This window comes from Equus przewalskii, chromosome 3 (genome assembly GCF_037783145.1).
Source record: "Equus przewalskii isolate Varuska chromosome 3, EquPr2, whole genome shotgun sequence".
NCBI lineage: Eukaryota > Metazoa > Chordata > Mammalia > Perissodactyla > Equidae > Equus > Equus przewalskii.
In genome coordinates this window covers 23,981,791-24,003,791 of record NC_091833.1, presented here as the reverse complement: position 1 = coordinate 24,003,791, position 22,001 = coordinate 23,981,791, and the positions used below count along the sequence as shown (strand labels likewise).

The following is a 22,001-nucleotide window of genomic DNA, read 5'->3' as shown; positions in this document are numbered from 1 at the left end:
AAAAGGAGCAAATTTTTGAAATGCCTTCTCCTGTGCTGGTTTCCCCTCCCCCGCCTACCCGCCCACACAAGCAGCACCGCCCCCAGGGCCCTTTAATCCAGCCCGGGAAACGGGAGGGTCTCCTGTTCCCTTGGTCCCAGCCAGCCGCCTCCTGTCTCCCAAGGCCAGCTAGGACGCAGCAGGGCCAGTCCGCTGAGGGCCAGGCCTTTTGTGTCCCCGCCCATGCCCGCAGAGACCTTCTGCCTAGAGCCTTGCCAGCAGGGCACTGCCTAGCCGTGAGGCCTGGTCCTCGCCCCTCCCCACAAGAGGGGAGACCCAAGGAAAACCTGAAGACTCCCCTGGCCCCCAGCACAGACAGGCCCCCAGCACAGACAGTCAGATAACTCATATATGTCCCAGCTGGTTTTGATCTTCTCCCTTGGAACCTGGGGTGCCAGCCAGGCTGAGGACAGGGTGAGGGTTTAGGAGGGCCAGGCCCACAGCTTCCTGCCTGACTCGGGCACAGCTGTTGGGAACACGCAGGAGGGGAGGCCCTAGGTGGTGTGTCACTGAGAGCTGGCTCCTGTGGTGAAGTGGGCTGTTTTGAGGGTGACAAGGGGGCCAGTCTTGGGGAGGGCATAGGGTGGCAGCTAGTTGTCCCATTCCTTCTTGGGGACTCTGAGTCACACTGTGTCCAAATCCCACTGCTCCTTACCCACCCCTGTGCTGTGAGCTCTGTCCAGTGGGTCCCCAGGATGCTTTGAAGAAATGCAGATGTCCCAGTGCCCCCATACCCAGTTTTTCTGGAGGGGTGGGATCCAGGAATCTGGTTTTTAACAAGCTCTCCAGGGGACCTATAACCAGCCAGACTTGGGCTGCCCTAGCCTAGCCCCTTTGTTTTACAGATGCAAGAGGGCCTGCCCAAGGTGGCACACCTGGCCAGGGGCTGAGTCGGCTGAGCCCTGGGTGTCAGGTGTGTGTCAGGTGGAGGGGTCCACCTAGGGCTTGTATGTGTTTTATAGGCCATGCCTGAGGGTTCTCTGCTGGGCGAAGCTGGGTCTGCCCCACTGCTTCCCTGGCATTGCAAGCTGCCTCATGGTGTCCACACTCAGCAAGTGGCCCAGGATGCTGACTGTCTGAGGATCCCAGAGATAAGGCACCAAACTGTCCCATTCTGGAGCAGGTTCCATCCTGGATTTCCCTGCAAGGCTGACCCATGCTCAGGGACTCTGGCACACCCTGGTACTGCTGCGTGGGGTGACAGTCACTGACCTGCAACCTAGGGAGGGGGGACTCAGGAGAACTGTGGTGCTCTCCACTCAGTCTCTCTGTGGTGGTTCTTCCTTCCCCCTCCTTCCTGGCTGTCACCTCTCCCACCCATGTCTCCGAAACAGAGTTGTTGGGGAGTAGGCACAGGTGTTAGGCCTGGACAGGGCTGACGGAGGGATGAGGGCTGGGGTCAGAGCTCGTAGCGCAGAACCCAGACCGCAGCGGGTGCTTCAGAGAGGCTGGATTCAATTCAGTGAACCTGGGTGGCCTGGAGCCACGGGGCACATATCTGGTTGAACAGGATGAGCCCTGGCTTTGCACCCCCTGGGTTATGGAGACCAGCTGGAGTCCCCAGCCTCCCTGCCTTGAGCCTCCATTTCCCCGGGCTCTTATGTGGTAGGCCGCACCGGAGTCGGTGCATTGGCCCTTATAATTAGCCTGCTGCTGGCTTGGGCATGCCCCTTGCCCTTTCCCTGTAGATTTACATTTGAGTCGCACGGCTGCTCACGCGCGGAATACCTGGGGGTTGGTGGGCAGGGAAGGCAGAAGTCAACTTGAGGCCGGGCCCTCTGAGGCGCTGGAGGAGTGCAATCCCTGCAGTCTTCCCAGAAGAGGGGGCGTTGGCTTAGGCCTTTGAGGAGGGGAGCATTCTCGCCCATGGTGGAGGGCGGGGACGTGCATTTGGAGAAAAGGAGATGTCCCGCGTACTAAGCTTGAAGCCTGGCATCAGGCTGGCGCATAGAGCCTGGCGCTGGGAGTGTCGGGGGCGGGGGCCGGGGGAGGGGGGGCGCGCGGTTCCAGTGGACCGCGCGTGCCCGTGCCTGTGCGCGCCCGCAGCGCCCGCGCCCCTGGGCAGGCGGCTCATTTGCATGGGGAGCCGCAGCAGCCAATGGGCGCGCGGCCGGGCATGCCGGGAGCCGGGCTGGGCCGGGCGGACCGCGGCGGCGGGCGGAGCGCTGGGGGACCGGCTCCGGGTGGCGGTGGTGGCGGCAGTGGCAGGCGTGGTGGCTGAGGCCACCGGACCCGGACCGGGGTAGCTTCGGCACTCTCGGGGACCTGAGAGCGCTCGGCGCGGGCAGCTGGGTGTGCGCCCCTGCGGGGAGCCGGGGTCCCCGGCCGGCCCGACACGATGAACTACCTGGTGAGTGTGACAGGCGCCGCCCGGGTCGGCTCGCGGCGGCCGGGGCGGGGTCCGCGAACCGGCTTCGAGGCGGCCGCCCTACTCGCCCCCGCGTCGGGCCCAGGCGGGAAAGAGTTAAGCGAGTGGCATTTCCTGCCGGACCTGCGGGTCCTGGGAACCGCTGGCCGCTGGCGCCTCCGCGGGGGCGCGACCGGGCCGGGGTCCGAGGTCCTGGAACCCGCCTCCCGCCCTGGCCCGGGCGTCCGGAGGCGAGGACTGCGGAGGATTCCAGAGCCTGCGCGCCCCGGGCTGGGTTGGAAGGGCCGGACTCAGGGGCCGCTGGCCGGCAGGAAAGTTCCTGGATCCGGGAAAGTTGCTGGCGGGAGGCCCGCTCTCCTCCTGCTGGCTGCCGTCTGCTGGGTGACCTTGGGCCTGCGAGCCCTGCCCCCTAGTCTCAGTTCCCTCGGCTACGAGGAGGGGTCCGCGGTCCCTGGACGGTGAACTTCCAGGAGGTCTGAACTTCCAGGAAGCGGGGTGGTGGTCCGTCCGTCGCTCCATCTGTGTGTTTTGGAGTGGGGGCTACCCCGCCCCCAGGCTAGGTGTTGAGGGCTGGGCTAGCAAGCGTGTGGCGTCCGTGGAGATGTCAGCGCGGCGGGAGCGCCAGTCCCCGGCCGGTTAATGATTCACCCCCCGCCCTCCCGCGCTGGATTCCAGGACCGGCGGCAGGCGCTTCTCGGCCTTTACCTTCCCCGGTTGCAAAAACGGCGGCAGGAGCCGGATTCTTCTGGCGGCGGGAGTCGAGGACCGCACAGCGCCTCCGGGGTCCCAGCCTCCGGCTCGCGCGCGGAGCCGGGGTAGGGGCGAGGCTGCCGCTCGAGTGTCCGCAGCCCGGGCTCCCTGCTCCACATTGCTGCTGCTGCGCGAGGCAGAGCCCCAGGCGGCGTTGGAGGGAGCCGGAGAAGCTGAGATTTGCTGAGGGCTGGGAGTGGTTGGGGAGCGTGGGCGGGTTGGAGCCTGAGGAGATGTTGGGGTTTCGGATCCCAGACTGAGGACAGCGGCCCCGTCTTGAGAACCCGGAGTTTCCTTTCCTGCACCCCTACCATGAGGAAGGGTTTAGGCTGGGAGGCACTCTCCGAGTTTGCTGTGGCTTCCTTGCTTCCTTGCAGATTTGAGCCTTGCGGGCGCGGAGATCTTCCTCATCCCCCTGGGCTGGGAGACACGCCCTCCCGTGCTCATTTCCTTTCCCGGATGGGGAGCTGACCGTGGGGTCGAGAGATGGCAGGGCTGACAGGCCTAGAAGAGCAGGTGTGTGCTGGGTGCTGGGAGGACCAGGAGCGGGACTCAGGTGCAGGTGGAACCTGCAGGTAAGAGAGGTCTGGGAGGAGCTGCTGGCATGCTTTGGTGACATTAGCACCCACTACCGCTTGCCTTGGGCAAGGAAGGAGCCCAGTGGGAGCTGAGTGGAGAAGGGCAGGGTAGCCCCAGGTTTTGCCAAGACAGTGACTCTCAGCTCTGGGAGGAGAACTGGAGCTTCTGGCCATGACTGTGCTGAGTAGAGTGAGCACTGTGGGCTGGCACCATCTCTCCAGGCCTGGGCAAGGGATTGAGGTAAGGGCAGTGCCAGTAGGGCATCCTGTTTGAGCTGGAAAGGCACTTGAGACAACCACTCTCCCCACCAGTCATACGGATGGTACACATGAGGAGATTGTGGCACAGAGAGGGACGGGTACTTGTCCTCACAGAACTGGATCCAGAACTTAATCTCTTGCTCTGCCCCCATGTACCCCCCTCCACCGGGATTGGGGGCGCTCTGGTCCTCAGGGTGCTGTCATGCTCCACTGGGGCTGCCAACTTGGTGGGGTCCCTCTGGCTCCAGGGCTGTGCCTTTGTGCCCCCTCCTGGCATCCACTGTTATTTTAGAAGGTCCCACCACTCTTTTTTCTTGAGCCTAGAGAACTCCCTGCCCCACCCCCAGGAGCCCACAGCCGGTTGGGGCAGTCAGAACCAGCTGCAGGCGAGGTGCGCTCCCTGGAAGGCTGCCCAGAGGGGCGAGGGGCAGTGCTGGAGGCAGACTTGGAGGGTAGGATGTAGGGTGGGAATGATAGGGATCATTCTCCAGCAAAGACACTGGGCAAGCTCCTCCTCCTCCAGATTCTTAGGGCCCCCAAATAAGGGGCTGCAGTGGGGTCTCACTCCAAGGGGGTGGGGCTGGGCCCTCTGTCAGCCCCCTCTTCTGGCCCTCTAGCACTGGGGAAAGGCCCTGGCCCCTCCTCTGTTTTCCTGCCCTAACTCCCTCCCACCTCTGAGGAGTGGAGCCAAGTTCTGGGCTGGGGCAGGAGGAGCTCAGAGGGTGAAGGGGCAGGGCCCTGTTTCAGGCCCCCATCTCCATTGCCCATCCCAGAAATCAGGGGTTTGGTACTTTTATTTGATCTAGAGAACCCTACTTTTTGTGCCATTGTGTTCCCCTCCATTCGTGCTCAGAGATGGTGCTGCTTTAGGGCTGCTAAAAGTTACTCAGGACTGGAGAGTGGCAGAGCTCTAGGGGGCTTTAGATGTCAAGGTGGAGAAACCATGGCCTTGTAAGGAGTGAAATCCCTGTCCCACCTGGGCTGTCTTCTGCCTCTCCTCCTCCATCATGACAATTCTGGGGCTGGAGGCGGGGGTTACCCCTATGCTGGGCCTGGTGCTGTCCCTGAAGTAAAGGTCAGCCTCATGCTGAGCCCTCTGCCAAGAGACCAAATCCTGAGAGTGAACAAGCCAGTCCACTCAAGAATCTTGTGAGTCTTCCCTGCAGGGCCCCAGGGACAGAAAAGGAGAGTGATGGGTGGTCAGGCACACAGGTCTGGGATCTGCCACCTTGGGTCAGTTTCCCAGCCTGGGTCAATTCCCTGGGCTGGGGGGTAGTGGTGAGGGTTCTCAGGGGGTTGAGGACCATTCCCAAGCTGCCAGCAGCTGGAATGGGCTGGAGAGTGGAGGGTTCGGCCCTCACGCTGCTCACACAGGCTCATTGGTACTCTGACCCCAGGCCTGCCTGTTCCCACCATCTGTGGTGTCTTGGGGGCTGCAGATGCCATGTCCTGCAGCAGGAGGGTCCTCCCTATGCCACCTCTTCTCCTCTGCCCAGACTCACGGGGACAGTGCTTGGGACGCCCAGGCAGGGGTTGGGACAGGGGCCTGCTTCTGGCCCAGAGCTGACCCTGGACACAGAGGCATCTGCTATTGCTGCTGCAGCCAAGGCCAGGCTGTGGCTTGTGCTTGTCTGAGGGAGCTACTGGCAGTGGCCTCCCACCAGTGGGTTTTTTTTTTTTTTTTTAAGATTTTATTTTTTCCTTTTTCTCCCCAAAGCCCCCCAGTACATAGTTGTATATTCTTTGTTGTGTGTCCTTCTAGTTGTGGCATGTGGGATGCTGCCTCGGCGTGGTTTAATGAGCAGTGCCATGTCCGCGCCCAGGATTTGAACCAACGAAACACTGGGCCGCCTGCAGCGGAGCGCGTGAACTTAACCACTCGGCCACGGGGCCAGCCCCCACCACCAGTGGGTTTTTAGTCCTTCATTCTACAGACCTGTCTTCTGCCTGTTGAGTGTCAGGCATGGGGCACCTGCTCTGTTCTCTGAGCCTCAGACACTCCTGGGATGGCTCTAGAATGTGGCCTCAGCCATATTCTTGCTCCCTGCCAGCCATGCACTGAGGCCTTGAGCCCAGACCCTGGCCACTCAGTTGTACCTGGTAGTATTAGGGGACAGTGATGCTAAGGCTGACTAGTCCTGGAGTTCTGCCCAGGATGAAGGCATGGGGATGTATGGGCAGGGCATAGCTGTTGCCCTCAGGGCCCCATCAGAGCCTGTGAGGCAGGGCGAGGGGCTGGTCAGTACCCTGGCCCGTGGGCCTGCAGCTGCTGCCCCTCCAGGGGGATTCCCAGGGCACAAGTGAGCAGGGGTTGTGGGCACAGACTGCTAGTCGGGCACATGCACATTGGGCCTGTATCCATTGACCACCGGGGGCTCCTTGGGACAAGCAAACAGAATACCCCAGAAATAAACTTGGCCTGCGTTTGAGATGACTCTGGGATGAAGGGAACTAGTGTTTCTCGAATGACTGCTGTGTGTGACGCTCTGTGCTTGGGGCTGGGGTGTGGGTGTGTGTTGGGGTAGGGGACAAGAAGGGATGGAAAAGGCCTGTGAAGTTTCTATTCCTGGCTTCCGTGAACCTAAGCATTACCCCAGGAGCCTTCCAGATCTGCCTCTGCTGCTTTCTGACTGTGACCCTGGCAAGTCAAGTAACTGTCCTGCGCCCTCAGGTTCCCCATGTATAGGATGGAGATAATCATAGTGTCCCATAAGGTTAAAAGAGACGATTGAAGTAGGTGACCAACCCCTGCCTCTGACACGGTCAGTGCTCTTCCTCAGTGTTGTTACTGTGTGACCCTATCAGTCGCATCTCTCCCTTCACCACTCCCAGCCACCAGGTAGCACCCTCCCCCAGAGTCGGGGTTTGGGGATACCCAGAGCTGGCAGAGCCAAGGGTAAGACCCAAATACCCATCAGAGGGCTGCAGTTCTCCCAGACGCACGCCCATTGGCGGCCAAGACCCAGCTGCTCCATGTCCGAGGGCCCGCCTGGCTGTTGTGCTCTGTCGCCCAGAGGACCCCGGGACACAATGAGGGCCATTCTCAGTGGCAGGCAGGGCCTGTGGGGCAACCCTGTTGGCTCCTATGTGCAACAACCAGGGTGTTGTTCTTAGCTGGCCTGGCTGGCTGGCCACTGTCTGGGGAGTGTTGGCATCAGGCTAGGGGGGGGGGGCGTCTCCTCTGCCCCTTCCCTCTGGCGTGAGCAAGCCCCAGAAGGCCTTCCTGGCTTCCACAGGTGTGGCTATGCTGCTCCCAAGAAGGGCAGGACACAAGGAGAGCTTCTGCCTGAGCCTGCCTCTTCAGCAGCCACGTGCTCAGTGCCCATTCTGGGCCGGGCCTGCTGTGTGTATGCCTGGGGATTCCATGCTGAAGGAGACAGGCCCCTCCCATCCTGGGCGCCCGGGGTTGGGGGGCATGAAGTGGGCAATAACAAGACATGTAGGTCAGCACTTGGAGGTAGGGGCAGTCGAGAGCGGGTGCCCTAGGAGGGGCACAGGAGCCTTCCTGGAGGGGTGACACCAGAGTCATGTCCTGAAGGAGGACAGCGAGAGGTTTCCTAGAGGCAGGAATGAGGTGGCCAGAGACTGAGGAAGTCAGGCAGCAGTCTCTGTGGTGCCTCGGACATAGATGGCTGGCAGTGTCTGCCTGGACTGTGATGGTGCCCTGGTACTGTGCCCTCTGAGAGGTCACAGTGCTGTCCCCTTGCACGCTTGGGGGCAAGCACCTAATTGGCCCAGCAGTGAGAGAGGCTTGAAAGCCAGGCGTTAGCGGGGGTTGGCCCCTCTTCCAAGTTGGGGGCAAGACACTGGGTCCTGGGGGAGCATGTCCAGAGCAGGACGTCTCAGTGGTATGGGCTTTGCCCTAGCTGGGCTTCTCCTACCATGAGATGTCACCATTTGGATAACCTTAACTGAGCTCTCTGTGCATCATCCCATGGCATCCTGCAGTGTGACTGGCCCCCACCTGCCTGCCGCGGAGGGCACAGCCCTGTCTCCCCTGGCCTCTGCCTGCTCTAGCAGCTTGGCTCATGCCTGGTCCTCTACCTGCATGCTCTTCCCTGGCTGGTTTCATGGTTGCCTGGTTTTCATTCTTCATGAGTCAACTGAAGTGTCTCCTCCTTGAAGAGGCCATCCCTGACCACCCTCTATGCAGTGGCCCTGTCTCACGTTATTTTTGGCACCCCGCTTTTTCCCCCACCCTAGCAAGTTGTTTGGTGTCTGTCTGACCTGCTGGAATGTAAGCCCCATGCAGGCAGGGGCCTGGTCTAGCTGGGCCTACACCATCTCGTAGAGCCTAGCCCAGCACCTGGCAGAGAGCAAGAGCTAGGCAAATCTTTTTTTAAACAAAAGAACCATCCTATGAAACCAGGATTGTCGTCTTAGCACAGGGCATCTGGGTGCTCAAAGAGGCTAAAGGACTTGCCCAGGGGGAGAGCCAGGCCGAGATCTGGTCTTAGCTGCTGTGGAGTGACTCGAGAGAGAAGGAAGGAGGAGCAGCTGGGGAGGCTTCGAGGCCCAAAGGGGCGGGTACTCAGCCTGCTGGAGCGCTCTGGCTCCAGCAGTACCCAGGACTCAAGGGCTGGGCTGTGGAGAGGCTGCCTCTGGGGCTCTGGGCGGGGGCACCAGCTGACGCAGAGGAGCTCCTGGTGCCAGGCGCCTGGGACCGTGTGCCCAGCCCAAGAGGTGCTTGCCAGCCTGGCCCCGTGCCACCCCAGACTATACAGTTGTAGCCGTAGTTGGCCTTGACTGCTCAGTGAGCTCATGCCGAGGGGGTGGGGGCTGGCCACCTGGGCACAGGAGGCCCCAGTAGCTGTCCTGGGTTCAGGTGGAGCCTCCCCCTCCACGGCCTGCCTTGCCCTCAGCCAAGCTCTGCAGCCCCCTAGCCCTCCTGAATGCCCAGCCCTGCCCTCTGGGGCCTGGGTGAGGCCCCTCTGCCAGCCTTCCCTGGGCTGCCCTCCTCCTAAGAGGTGAGGGGCCTCCAGAGGGGCAGTCCCCTCTGTCTGCACCCGCCCCCTCTGACTGGGCCTGAGGGGAATTTTCCTGTGACTCACTCTGCTGGCACTTCCTGTGGTCACTAGGGTAGGGGCTAGGGGACCCAGCGGGTGGCTCTGTGTTCTGGGGTCACTGGGGGAGGGTGGGATGTGATTCCCTGAGGCAGGCAGCAGACCATATTTGGGAAATGCTTTTCTTGCAGGCAGCTTGAGGATGGCCCGTGGGCTCCGGTGGGCTGCAGGGCAGCCCCCACCCCTGCCTGCTCCTCCCGGGGCTCTGGCCTCGACCTGCTTCAGCCTCCTCTGTCCCATCCTGGCTTGGAGCCTGGGAGGTAGTCCACTGTTTTCTTTTTCAGGATGTGTATTTTTCAACCCCAAAGTCAAGAAATGCTCATTAAATACAAATTGAAAAATTCTGAAAAACAGGAAGAGAAGCATCCCCCTTCATCTCAGACATTAACACTCCTTCTTACCCTCTCTCATTTTTTAAGTTTGATGCTTTATTGAGACATAACTTACGCTTCAGTGCGTTGACAACTCTGTTGTGATCATGGTGTGGACAGCGTTGCAGCAACTGCAGTTCTGAAGGACTTTGTCCTGCTGCTCGCCTTGGTGCTGGGCTGAATCTGCCTGGACTGCCTTCTGCCCTGGGCCTTGCCCTGGCCTCTGGCCCTTTCTGGGGCCGGAGGCTCTGAGCTGCTTTGGAGAAATGGGCTCCCTGCTGGTTCTCTGCAGGCCTGAGAGTGCAGTCGTGGGGCCTGGAGCACCTGCTGCCTGCCTGGGCCTCCTTTCTGGGCCACCGTCCTCTTTGGTGATGTTCGGTCCTCTTCCCTAATCCTCCGTACAGCAGGCGGGGGAGATGGAGCCCAGAGGGGCACTTTCTGGCAGCAGATACTGGTGTGGAGGGAGGGGGTAGACCCTCCTGGACTTGAGGCCTCACCCCTACTCTTTTCTCGAGTAGGGCCCCAGCTCCCACTTGCTATTTCTGCCCAAGGGGGATGTGGCCTTTCTTTTCCACCTAGAATTCCAGCTCCTGCTTGACCCCTTGGAGATGGAGTCTAGGGGACAGAATGAGACTCAGGCCCAGGCGGGGTAGGTCACACAGCAAGTGGGTAGCCAGAACCCAGGTCCCATTTCCAAATCAGGGGTCTAGACCAGGCTCTGTGTCCTCAGACTGCAGGAGACTAAGAGGAGGGCAACCAGAGCTGAGGCCTGGCTGGTGGGGCCAGAGCCTAGATGGCCTGGCACTGTCCTCTCCACAGGCCTGGCTTCTCTCATGTGTGAGGCCTGGGCCTCTGCTGAGCCCACTGAGCTCTCTGGGTAGCCAGGGCCTCCTGCTGCCCTAGGAGGCCAAGGCAGCCCTGGCCGCCTCTCACCCAGGCACCCCTTTGCTTCTGCCCTTTCCTGGAACTGACCTTGACCCTCCAGCTGGGAACCCTCTGTGATATCTCTGGGCCCAACCGGAGCCTGGCACCTGCATAAGGCGGGGGGCAGTGGCAGCAGTGGCCAAAGACTGAAAAGGAAGAGGCCTCCCTGCCCGGGTTCTCTATCCCAGTGGCATGCTAGGCCTGCCAGCTCAATGTCTGCCCGTGCTGTGGTCCTCCCGCCTCTGGTCCCACAGCCTCCCTCAAGTTCCCCAGAGCTGCTTGGCTGCAGGGCCTCTCCGTGCCAGGGCCCCATGGAGCACATGTCCCTGCTCCAGGAGGGTTTGCTGACTAAGGGAGCCTCATGGCGGTGCCCACTTCTGGGGTAGCTGTGAGCATCACAGGAGTAAAGGTGGGCTAGGGGTGCTGTTCTTTGGCGGTCCTCGGTCTGTATGAGAGCACTTTTCTCATTTTCCCCATTCATTCCTGCTGCCTGTCTCATTCCCTTCCTTCTTCCAGAAGCGCCCATGCTAATGTAATGTGTCTGGAATCTGTCCTTGGATAAGTGTCTGTGAAAAATACGTAGACTTGTTTTATAGACGTTTGTAACATTTACGTAAAGGCTTTTGGGCTGTAGATCTCCTGTTTGTTCTTCTCAGTCAGGAGGGCATGCCTGACATTCCTCACCAGATACCTGGACACCTACTGGAGCACAGAGCAGAGTCACCGATGTGCGTGTCCTGGTTTGCTGGCTGGAACCCTGAGCATCCTTTGTGGAGATCTTGGCCATTGTGTTTTCCCTTTCAGAGAACTCACTCCAAGTTTTGTTGGTTTTCCCTTGGTGTTCTTGTCTCATCCTTGCTGGTTTGTAGGAGCATCTCCAGATTCTAGATAAATCACTCTCTTGTCATTTGGTGACCTGTCACCCTGTCAGCTTTGTGTTGTCCACTATCCAACAGAAACTGTTCATTTCGATGAGGTTGAATCCATCTATTTGTTTTTGTTGTTGTTACTTTATATTTTGTATTTTTGGGGTCTTTGTTTTTGGGGTTTTGTTTTATAATTTTTTCCCACATCAAGGTCACAAAGATATTCTCCTGCTGTTTTTTCTTTTATTAGCTCTAGAGTTGTACCTTTCACATTTAGGTCTTTCGTTGCTCGTTGGTTTTAAATGTGAGACAAGTGTCCAAATTGGTTTTTCTTCTTCCAGTGACTGAATTTGCCTGCTGTCACCTTTGATGCAGTCTTACCCTTCCCCTCGCCATGTGGTACCGAGTTCCCGTAGAGCAGGGCCTCTTCTGAGCCCTGTCCCGGCCGCAGGTCCCAGTGCTGCTCACTGATTTAGAGTGTGGCATGTCCTCACGGCCAGTGCTCCTTTGCCTACCATTTTCAGAATTGACCTGCTTGTTCATGGACCTCTAGTCCCCCATTTAATTCTAGAAGGATTCTTTTTCTTTGGTCTGATATATCAAAAAAAAAAAATCCTACTGGCATTTTTATTGTAATTGTAATTTATTAAGTAAGCTTGGGCACATGGGCTTTTTACAGTGCTTCGTCATCCCACCATGAACTTGGTATGTTTTCCCCTTTATTCGGGTTTTCCCTTGAGCCCTTTGTCTGAGCGTAAGCATTTTTTCCTCTGAGGTCTCGTGCAGCCTTTGCTTGATTAATTCCTGGAGAGCGTGTAGCCTTTGTTGTTATTGTGCGACGTCTTTTCCGTGACATTTCTCATCAGTTATTGATTCTTCTAGTTTATTGGGTTTTTACATAGATGATCATATGGTCTGCAGATGATGACCGTTTGTCTCTGTGTGTTCCCTCCCCCCTTCTTTCTCGTGTTTTCCTCTTGGCTGATTGCACTGGCAGGGCAGGAGGACTGATGAGTTGGAGCAGGGAGGGTGTGCATCCTGTTTTCTTCCCAGAATGTGGTGGCCATTACTGTCATTATTGCTACTCGCCCCAGTGTTGGTCTGGGTTGTAGTGTGACTTTGGGGGTGGTTTTTAAGGGTATCTTGAGTGCCATCCCTGGATTGTAGGTGGTGGCAGCAGTCAAGAGGATTTTGAGGTGTTCTCTGGGCTTATTTGAAAAAAAAACACAAAATCAACAGGACCTTTCTGTGGGGGGCAGTGGGGGAGGAGGCGCCAGGATCTTGCCAAACCCTGCCTAGTTCCTTTCTCAGTGCCAAGGCCAGAAGCCTCAACAGTCCTGGAGGGGTGGGAGCTCAGTGGCCCACCAAGTGCACACTCAGTGCACACCCTCCTGCCTTCATGCCCACCTGTGTCCTCTCTCCCCAGAATGTGCTGGCCAAAGCCCTGTATGACAACGTGGCCGAGTCCCCCGATGAGCTCTCCTTCCGCAAGGGCGACATCATGACGGTGCTAGAGCGGGACACTCAGGGCCTGGACGGCTGGTGGCTCTGCTCACTGCATGGGCGCCAAGGCATTGTGCCTGGGAACCGCCTCAAGATCCTCGTGGGCATGCATGACAAGAAGCCGGCAGGGCCCGGCCCCGGCCCACCTGCCACCTCAGCCCTGCCCCAGCCTGGCCTGCACACCCCGGCTACCCAGTACACGCCTATGCTGCCTGCTGCATACCAGCCCCAGCCCGACAGCGTCTACCTGGTGCCCACCCCCAGCAAGACTCAGCAAGGCCTCTACCAAGCCCCTGGGCCCAGCCCACAGTTCCAGTCTCCTCCGGCCAAGCAGACGTCCACGTTCTCAAAGCAGATGCCACATCACCCATTTCCCAGCCCAGCTCCCGACCTTTACCAGGTGCCACCAGGGCCTGGCAGTCCCGCCCAGGACATTTACCAGGTGCCGCCTTCTGCTGGGATAGGGCATGACATCTACCAGGTCCCCCCTTCCCTGGACGCACGCAGCTGGGAGGGGGCGAAGCCACCAGCAAAGGTAAGGCCACACTGGCACAGCTGGGCAGTGCCCCTGCTCGCCCGGGCCCCAGTTTCTGGTCGCAGCAGGGCCCAGATAAGCACGTTTGGGGTCTCCGGGGCTCCAGCAGCGCCTGCATGTTTGGTCTGGTGTCACCGGGAGGAAGTGAACATTTGGGGAATGTGTTCATCCTTCTGGTGAAGATGGGTGTGAACAGGCTGGGGTAGCCCAGCAGTGCAACCTCCGAGCTGGCCTTGGATGATGAGGTGGCCTTCAGGAGTGGGAGGTGTCACTGTGAGGCAGAGGATGCAGCTTGTCTAAGACCTGGAGGTATGGAAAAGTGTCTGCATTCCAAGTGGGCAGGTGAGGCTTGGCCGATGAGCCAGAGCAGCAGGTTGGGGACAGACTCCCAGGGCCTGGTGCCCCCTGAAGGACCAGCTGCCTTCCTGAAGGGGGAAGGTTTTGCATAGGAGTAACCTGCCCAAATCGGTGTCCTAGTAAAGTCATTCTGCCCACAGAGAGGAGGGTTTGGGGAGCATTGAGGGGTCCAGACTGGGGCGGGGAGCCCAGGAAAAAGAGGGTTGTGAGGGGAAAAGTCAAGTATGGGGCGCAGTGTAGCAGCTAGGCGAGGGTGGTCAGAAACCCAAAAGTGGATTGACGATAGAGACGTTTCTTTCTCACACACCGTGATCTGGAAGTGAGGAGTACAGGACTGATGGCAGACTGTCGGGCCACGGTTCCTTCCGTCTTGTTGCTCTGCCATCCTTGATGTGGGGCTCGTGTCTCATGGTCCAGGGTGGCGGCTGTGTGAGCTCCAGCCAGCATGGCTGCATCCTGGCCAGCAGGGAGAGGAGGGAGGGACAGGGGAGAGGCCATCCACCTCGTGCCCAGGGCCTCCCCTGGGTGTGTGTGTCAGCCCCTTGGACGAGGGTGGAGCACATCTTCTGACCAGCCCTGCTCCGCAGGTGTCCAGCCCGTCTCCTCTTCTGGGGCATGTTAGTGTGCCAGCGGGTGCCTGCAGGGTGACCTGTTTGTGACTTCTGGAATGTGGGGAGGACACTGCCTGTGGGATTGCCATAATAGGGTCACCCTGAGAGAGACTCTGGTTCCAGTCCCTGTGGACTTTTGCTGATGGGATGCTGGGCCGGGGGACACGGCTCTGATCCCAGCACCCTCACCTCCACACCGGCCTGCTGTGGGCCCCTACGTGCCTAGTCCATCTGCCTGTGAGGAGGAGGCGGGACTGAAGAAGGAGGCCAGACCCTCACCCTCACCTTCAGCTTTGGGCTCGATCAGAAGCAAACTTTTCTTCCCTTTGGCCTGTGTCTTCCCATGCCAAGTCCCCTCAAGAGTTAGGGAGTGGCGTTTCCTGAGGCCTGGAAGCAGAGGAGGTGTCCCGTGGGCTTTGAGAACAGAGCTGTCATACTCAGCTCTGCCTCCTCCATGGCTGCTTCCCCGTTATAGCTCACTCAGGAGGACGCAGAACAACTCAGCCCATGCCGCAGGGCACCCAGCCCCAGCTTCCCGACTCACCCCTCCTCAGATGGAGACCATGGTGGGTGGTGTGCCCCAGAGGCCCTAGTGGGAGAGCAGGTGGTGGGCACAGCAGCTGGCTGTTAGGAGAAGTGGCCTGGCTCTGCTGGGATCAGCTTCCTGGGACTCAGGCCCCTCCTCGTGTTTGTGCCATGTCTAATCCAGAACCGCCTTTATCTGGAGAGACAGCAGCCAAGTGGGCGTTTACCCCATGGCACTGAGCCTGTCCTCAGAGCCGGTCTAGGGTTGGCTTGTCCATGCCAGCTGGGCAGTGGATCAGCAGGCCGTGTTGTCCTGTCCCTACCCACAGGGTGGAGCTTGGCACCCAGGAAACCTGGCTGGAGGTCATTGGCAGGCTGAGAGTGGGGCTCCATGGATGCTGACCACCAGGGGACCCTGGGTCACTGGTGCCTGCTTCCTGCCCTACCTGCTCCTTCAGCTGCCTGGCAGAGACAGGCCGGTGGCAGAAGCCTGTCATTCTGGACTGGGATAGCCCAGACTGGGCTGCTCCCAAGATGGCTTTAGGGAGAGGAGCAGAGCTCTGCCAGGGGAGCATCTGTCCTGTGGGGAGGCAGCAGAGAGCAGTGGCTGGCCGGCGAGCCTTGGGACAGGCCATAGTCCATTCTCCGACACACTCACACTCACTCACACACACAGTCCACGCCCTGCACACATCCCAGGGAGGCACACCCTTTCCCCTCCCTTCTCTCCCTCCCCATCTTTTCAGTCAAGCTTGACCTGGTGCATCTCTGAGGCTGGGGCAGGCGTGGAAGCCCCCTGGTCTGGGAAGCAGCTGTGAACCCCTTGTGTTGGGCTGTAGACTCCACCCCATGTTTTGGCTGTTGGTTCTGTTCCGCTCCTATGCCAAGGGCTTGCTCGCTGACTACCTCTGGGCTCACCTGGCTGGGCTTCTCTCTCCCGGGCCCACTGGTGGGGCTGCCCAGAGCCTTTGTCCCTCAGGGCCCTGACCTGGCTGGTGGCCCAGGAGGGAGAGCCCTGTGTTACCCTCCCTGAGAAGCCTCATTGCTTCTGGCTGAGCAGCCTTCATTGCGTCTGCTTTTATTTTATAATTGTGAAAACGATGCTTGTTTGTCACAGAAAATGCATAATGTATGAAAAAGCCTAGAGATGAGATTCCCCAATCAAGAGGTAATCACTGGGAAATTTTGGCATATTTTGTCTAGCATATTGTCTATTTGTCTCTCACAGATTTGTACACATACTTTTGCATTTTGAGGTTGTAAATCCAACATTAGATGTCGAAAGCATTTTGTTGGGTCCCTAAGCATGACTGTGAGTGACAGCTGCCCCTGATTTTCTTGTGTTGCCCCCTCCCCTGGGGGCTCTAGGCGGTTTTTGACTGCCCGAGTCTTTTAGAGACAGCCAGGCGATGAACATCTTGGTGTGTCTGTGCCCACATTTCAAGGCTGTGCTTTCGTAAGCTTTGTCTTCCACCTCAAGAAGTCTGGGAAACCGAGGCTCCTGGTTCCAGGGGTAGGGGTCAGCTGGGCTGAGGAGTGCCCTGCCGGGGCTGTGGGTGGGTGGATGGGGCCCAGGCACCCAGGAAGCTGGAGAGTGAATGACAAGGCTGGTGGCCAGGAGGGGTCAGAAGCCAGGAGCCTGAAGCGGAGTGGCCTGCATGACTGAGGGGAGAGGTCAGCACCCTTAGGGCTGGGGAGTGGCTTTAGGAAGCTGAGGACAGAAGCAGGTGGGGCCCCCAGAGGGGGAGGTGATTTTGTGAGTCTGTCGTAGGGCGAGTGCCTCTGAGTGAGGGGCCACAGCTGTGCCTAAGGAGACAGCTGTGGTGCTGGGTCAGGCGCTGTGGGAGGCACAGCTGAACTCCTATTCCTTCTGGATTTCACCCTGGGAAGCTTCATTGCCTCCCCAGGTTCCTGATGCGCGGGGAGGGGACCCATGCCAGGCGTGTCCCTCACTCTGTATGAGAGGTTAGATGGCCACCTCCTGTGTCCCACAGTACTCCAGCAGTGCTCCATTTCCCAGAGGAGGAAACCGAGGCTCCTAGATGGGGGTGGGACTAGGGGTGTGCCAGGGCGAGCTGGCCTGGGTCATGTGCAGTGATGTCCATGTTGCAGGAAGGGAGGTGAGCAGCCAGGCTGCCTGGAGGTGCTCCCGGGGGATCTAGAAATGAGCCTCTAGCTTTACTTCTCCCTCCTGCTCTGTCTTCACGTCCTGATGGGCCCCGCCTGCCTGGGTCTGTCTGTCTGTCTCTGGGTGTGCGTCTGGTGGTGGGTGTTGTGCATATTTTCTCGGCCTCTGTGTGTCTGTCTGCCTTCTGCACCATGGAGATGTGCTTGTGGGTCTTGGGTCGGAGTCTCTGCTCCTCCTGGACTCGGCCTGTGTCTCCACCCCCAGGGGCCTCCGGATCCTACTAATGAGGCCTCAGGTGCAGAGCAGGGTGGCCGGTGATTAGCGGGCTCAGCAGCTCTCTGGAGAGTCAGCTTCCCTAATGAGCTTTTCTGCACTGGTGCTGCCTTACTATTTTTTCCTAACAGAAAAACGTTTACTGGCCAGTATGGCTGCTTACTGTCACCAACTCAGACGCAGGAGTGGTAAGCGGCTGATAGCCCAGGCCTGGGGTCCAGCCTCCGGAGCCTTTCCCCCACGCTCCCTGCCCTCTCTCCTTAGCATGGGACGCAGAGTGGGTGGACGCACACCCCTCTTCGTGGGGCTGGGTCTCCACCCACCTTCCAGAGGCCAGCAGGGCCTGGAAATGCCTCAGGCCCTGCCTCAAGGCCCCGCCAACCTGCCACGTCCCGCCAGCCCCGGCCTGCCCTGCCTGCCCTGCTGTTGGCAGGTTCCAGCGTCTAAAAATAACTCTGGAGGAGACTCAAGTCTGGGGCGCAAGCAGAGAGATGAGTTTGGGGAAGGCCGCCAACTGCACTCCCAGACACACGGGGGTGGGTGCAGTGGGCGGGGAGTACCCTGTGGAGGCGCTGCGCAGAGCCAGCCTCAGAGGCCGGGTGTCGCAGGCCAGCCCTGCTGAGCTGCCCGGGAGGCAGGCACAGGATGCATCAGCAGGGGGCTCTGCCAGGCCCTAGGCTGAGCAGAAAAGTGCTGGTGCCCACGCTTCTGGGGGACACTCTGCTGCTCCTGGGGTACCCAGCATGTGCCTCTAGGGCACACAGGCGTGCAGAGCTGGCTGTCGATGTCATGGAGGCTGAGGGGCTGGGCGCAGGAACAGGATGCAGGGTTTGGGGGCGTTGAGCCTGAGGGCGGGCTTTGTCTCCACCCTGCTGCCTCCAGGGATGTGTGTGGGGAAGGCCTGAGTCAACCCTGTCCCAGACGTCCCCTTTGATTAGGGAACAAAAGGCCTTTCTGTGGGCCAAAGAGCTGAGCAGGGAGCCTCGTGAGGGAGGCGTGCCGTTCCTGGGTTAGAAGAGGCTGCAGGCCCCTCCCACGGGGCCGGGTGCCTGCCGGGAGGGAGGCTGCCCACACACCACTGCCTGCCAGGCCGCGCTGCCCCTTCCAGGCCGGGTGCTGGCAAGAAGGGCTCTCGGCAGCTTGCTGCCCTGGACCCTGGGCCGGGGGATGAGCACCAGGGAGGGGAAGGGGCTGGCCTCCTCTCTAGGCCGAGGTGCGTCTGCTAAGGCCTCCTCCCTTCAGGTGAGTGGTGGTCTCAGTGGCTCCGTGGGTGCGGTGCAGTGGGTATGGTGCAGTGGGTTCTAGTCTTGGCCACTCCCTCACACCCACACTTGACTTTCCAAAACAGCCCAGTCCCTCCATCTGCCCCAGAACTGACCCTGAAGTCTGGGAGTCCTTGGTGGCCCTGTGCTCAGGAGTCTCCCAAGATGTGCTGAGGGAGTGAGGAGGGCCAGGGCACTGTTTGCTGCTCTGCTAGACCACTGCCTCCTTGAAGCCCCAGGCCCTCACTGTTGGGATTTGCTGCAGGCCACCTCTGCTGGGCCCAGCCCGAGGCAGGCACAACCTGGCAGCGGCACCTCCCTTTGTCCTGGAGCCAAAGGCAGCTGCTGGGTTCTGCAGTCAGCACAGCCCCTTGCTGGGCAGACCTTTCTGAGGAGGATGCGGCTGGAAGGTGTCATCAGGCAGAGACGCCCCAGTCAAGGGTGGCCTCTCCCCCATCACCCACATGTACCCTCCTCTGAGCCTTTCGAGTCATCTACCTGGAGAGACCACTTCTGTTTCCTGGCCAGAGCCAGGTAGCTCTAAGCAAACCCTGGGGGTCCTAGTATTCCCCAAGTGCTGCATTTCTTTGAAGAAAGGGCAGAGAATACAAAGGGATGAGAACACTTTTGCCTCTGAGTGGCCTCTGAGGCACCCTCACAGCGGAGTGGAATCTCTCTGAGGGCCTAAGGGTGGATCCTGGAGGCTGTCTGCCCAGGCCAGTGGTGACCGTCGGCTGTCTGCCCCCAGGTGGTGGTGCCCACCCGTGTGGGGCAGAGCTATGTGTTTGAGGCCTCCCAGCCAGAGCAGGACGAGTATGACATCCCACGCCACCTACTGGCCCCAGGGCCCCAGGACATCTATGATGTGCCCCCTGTCCGGGGGCTGCTTCCCAGCCAGTATGGCCAAGAGGTAGGTGTCAGGGTTAGGGGTGGGGGCACCTCAGCCTGGTCCTGCCCAGGAGGCTGGGCTTTCGTGGCCCCAGCCAGGATGGTCCTTGGGTGGGTGCTGTGGGGTTTGTGCTCTTTCCATCCCTTCAGGTGGCCCTGGCACCTGTGTCACTGCACATTTTCTGCCCCCAGGTATATGACACGCCCCCCATGGCTGTCAAGGGTCCCAATGGCCGGGACCCATCGCTGGACGTGTATGACGTGCCCCCCAGTGTGGAGAAGGGCCTGCCACCGTCCAACCATCATGCGGTGAGCAGTCGGGAAATGCTGGGGCCTCGCGGGCTGAGGCCTGATGGGTGCTCAGGGTTCTGGATGTGCCTGAGTGTGTGCACTGAGGTGGAGACTCACATCTGCAGGACTTGGGGCACCAAGAGACCTGACTCTAGGCCCTGGCTCTGTCCCTCACTCGCTCTGTGACAGATGTGGAAACTGAGTGCTCCTCTGAACTGAGGAGCCTCAGCTTCCTTGTCTATGAAAGAGCCCCTTGTAGCCCCTTCTTCAGCGGGTTCTTGAGAGGATCTCACAGGATGTCATCAGTAAGGTGACTACAGAATTTATCATCCAAACCAGGACACTTCTGAGAGTGAAAGGGGGTGACCAGTAATTCTGAGGGGGAATCAGGCACAAACCAGGACTCTCCTGGGGACCGGGCCATCATCACCCTGAATATAACACACAAATAGCTCAGCCAGGTACACGCAGGGAGTAGAGGATATATAAGTGGTGGTTGTGGTGATTGTGATGGTGGCGGTGGTGATGATGATGATGATGATGATGATGATGAGGTGGTGGTGGCGGCGGTGGTGATGATGATGATGATGATGATGAGGTGGTGGTGGAAGTGATGGTGGTGGTAATGATGGTGATGGTGGTGGTGGTGGTGATGATAATAGTGGTGATGGTGGTAGTAGTGATGATGGTGGTGGCGGTGGTGGTGATGATGACAATAGTGGTGATGGTGGTGGTAGTGATGATGATGGTGGTGGCGGTGGTGGTGGTGGAGGTGGTGGTAGTGGTATGACAGCTTCCCTTTCACTGAGTGTTTGCAGTTACACAGTGAATTAACTCATGTAATCCTCACAATGAGCCTGTGAGGGAGTCCTCCCATCTTATGGGTGAGCAGACAGGTACAGAGAGAGGTTGAGTCACCTACCTGCCTTAGGTGACACAACTACTAAGCAGTAGAACCAGGATTTTGAATTTAGGTCTGGCTTCAGAGTTGGACTCTTAACGAGTTATAACCTGTGTGGACAAGAATTGTGATGAATGTGTGCATCTGGGCTGTGTCTGTGTGTGACCAGGTCTTGCCCTGAGGCTTCCGGGTGGGCAGTCCTTTACAAGGGACAGGCAGCCTTGACCAACCCTCGGCCCCCCAGGTGTACGATGTTCCTCCATCGGTGAGCAAGGATGTGCCCGACGGCCCACTGCTGCGTGAGGAAACCTACGATGTGCCCCCTGCCTTCGCCAAGGCCAAGCCCTTTGACCCGACCCGCCACCCGTTGGTCCTTGCTGCTCCCCCTCCAGACTCGCCACCAACTGAGGATGTGTATGATGTGCCGCCCCCTGCTCCTGACCTCTACGATGTGCCCCCCGGCTTGCGGCGACCTGGCCCTGGTGCCCTCTATGACGTGCCACGTGAGCGGGTTCTTCCTCCTGAGGCGGCCGATGGTAGCGTGGCCGACGACGGTGTGTACGCGGTGCCTCCCCCAGGTGAGCGGGAGGCCCTGGCTGATGCCAAGCGCTTGTCGGCCTCCAGCACAGGCAGCTCGCGCAGCAGCCAGTCAGCCTCTTCCCTGGAGGCGGCAGTGCCAGGTCGCGAGCCCCTGGAACTGGAGGTGGCCCTGGAGGCCCTGGCACGGCTGCAGCAGGGCGTGAGCACCACTGTGGCCCACCTTCTGGACCTGGCAAGTAGTGCTGGTGGATGTGGGGGCTGGCGCAGCACTCCCGAGCCTCAGGAGCCCCCAATGCCGGACCTGCGGGCTGCTGTGGCTGCTGTCCAGGGGGCCGTCCATGAGCTGCTGGAGTTTGCCCGCAGTGCTGTGGGCAATGCTGCCCACACTTCTGACCGCACACTGCATGCCAAGCTCAGCCGGCAACTGCAGAAGATGGAGGACGTGTACCAGACACTGGTGGCCCATGGTCAGGCCCTCGACAGTGGCCGCGGAGGCCCTGGGGCCACTCTTGAAGACCTGGATCGCCTGGTGGCCTGCTCACGGGCTGTGCCCGAGGATGCCAAGCAGCTGGCCTCCTTCTTGCATGGCAACGCCTCACTGCTCTTCAGACGGACCAAGGCCCCTGTTGCAGGGTCTGAGGGGGGTGGCCCCCTGCACCCCAACCCCACCGACAAGGCCAGCAGCATCCAATCCCGGCCCCTGCCGTCACCTCCCAAGTTCACCTCCCAGGACTCGCCAGACGGGCAGTACGAGAACAGTGAGGGGGGCTGGATGGAGGATTATGACTACGTCCACCTGCAGGTGGGTGCCCGCCCTGCCCAGGTTCCCAGGGCCCCTGGGGAAGCACCCTGGCCTCTTGGGGCTCTGACTTTGCTACCCCTGTAGTGGGGACCCTGATCCCCGACACACACAGAGGGCTTTTGTAGCCAAAGGAGGATGGGGCCCCAGCCTCAGTGAGTTCCTGGG

The 22,001-nt window shown here is 59.6% G+C and overlaps 1 protein-coding gene across 6 annotated transcripts in view; it reads left to right on the top strand.

The window, feature by feature from the left end:
* The window catches only part of BCAR1 (BCAR1 scaffold protein, Cas family member), a 39,979-nt gene that overhangs the window by 10,769 nt on the left and 7,209 nt on the right, over positions 1–22,001 (top strand). For 2 of the 6 annotated variants that reach the window (XM_070613892.1, XM_070613891.1), the window contains 4 exons: positions 12,647–13,258; positions 19,163–19,324; positions 19,495–19,611; positions 20,739–21,836. In XM_070613892.1, the coding sequence (XP_070469993.1) occupies positions 12,722–13,258; positions 19,163–19,324; positions 19,495–19,611; positions 20,739–21,836 (1,914 nt within the window). In that variant the 5' untranslated portion in view covers positions 12,647–12,721. Of the gene's footprint in view, positions 1–2,171; positions 2,390–2,561; positions 2,881–12,646; positions 13,259–17,723; positions 18,395–19,162; positions 19,325–19,494; positions 19,612–20,738; positions 21,837–22,001 lie in introns of those variants that run through there. The other 4 variants (XM_070613890.1, XM_070613893.1, XM_070613895.1 and 1 more) reach the window with 4 other exon arrangements.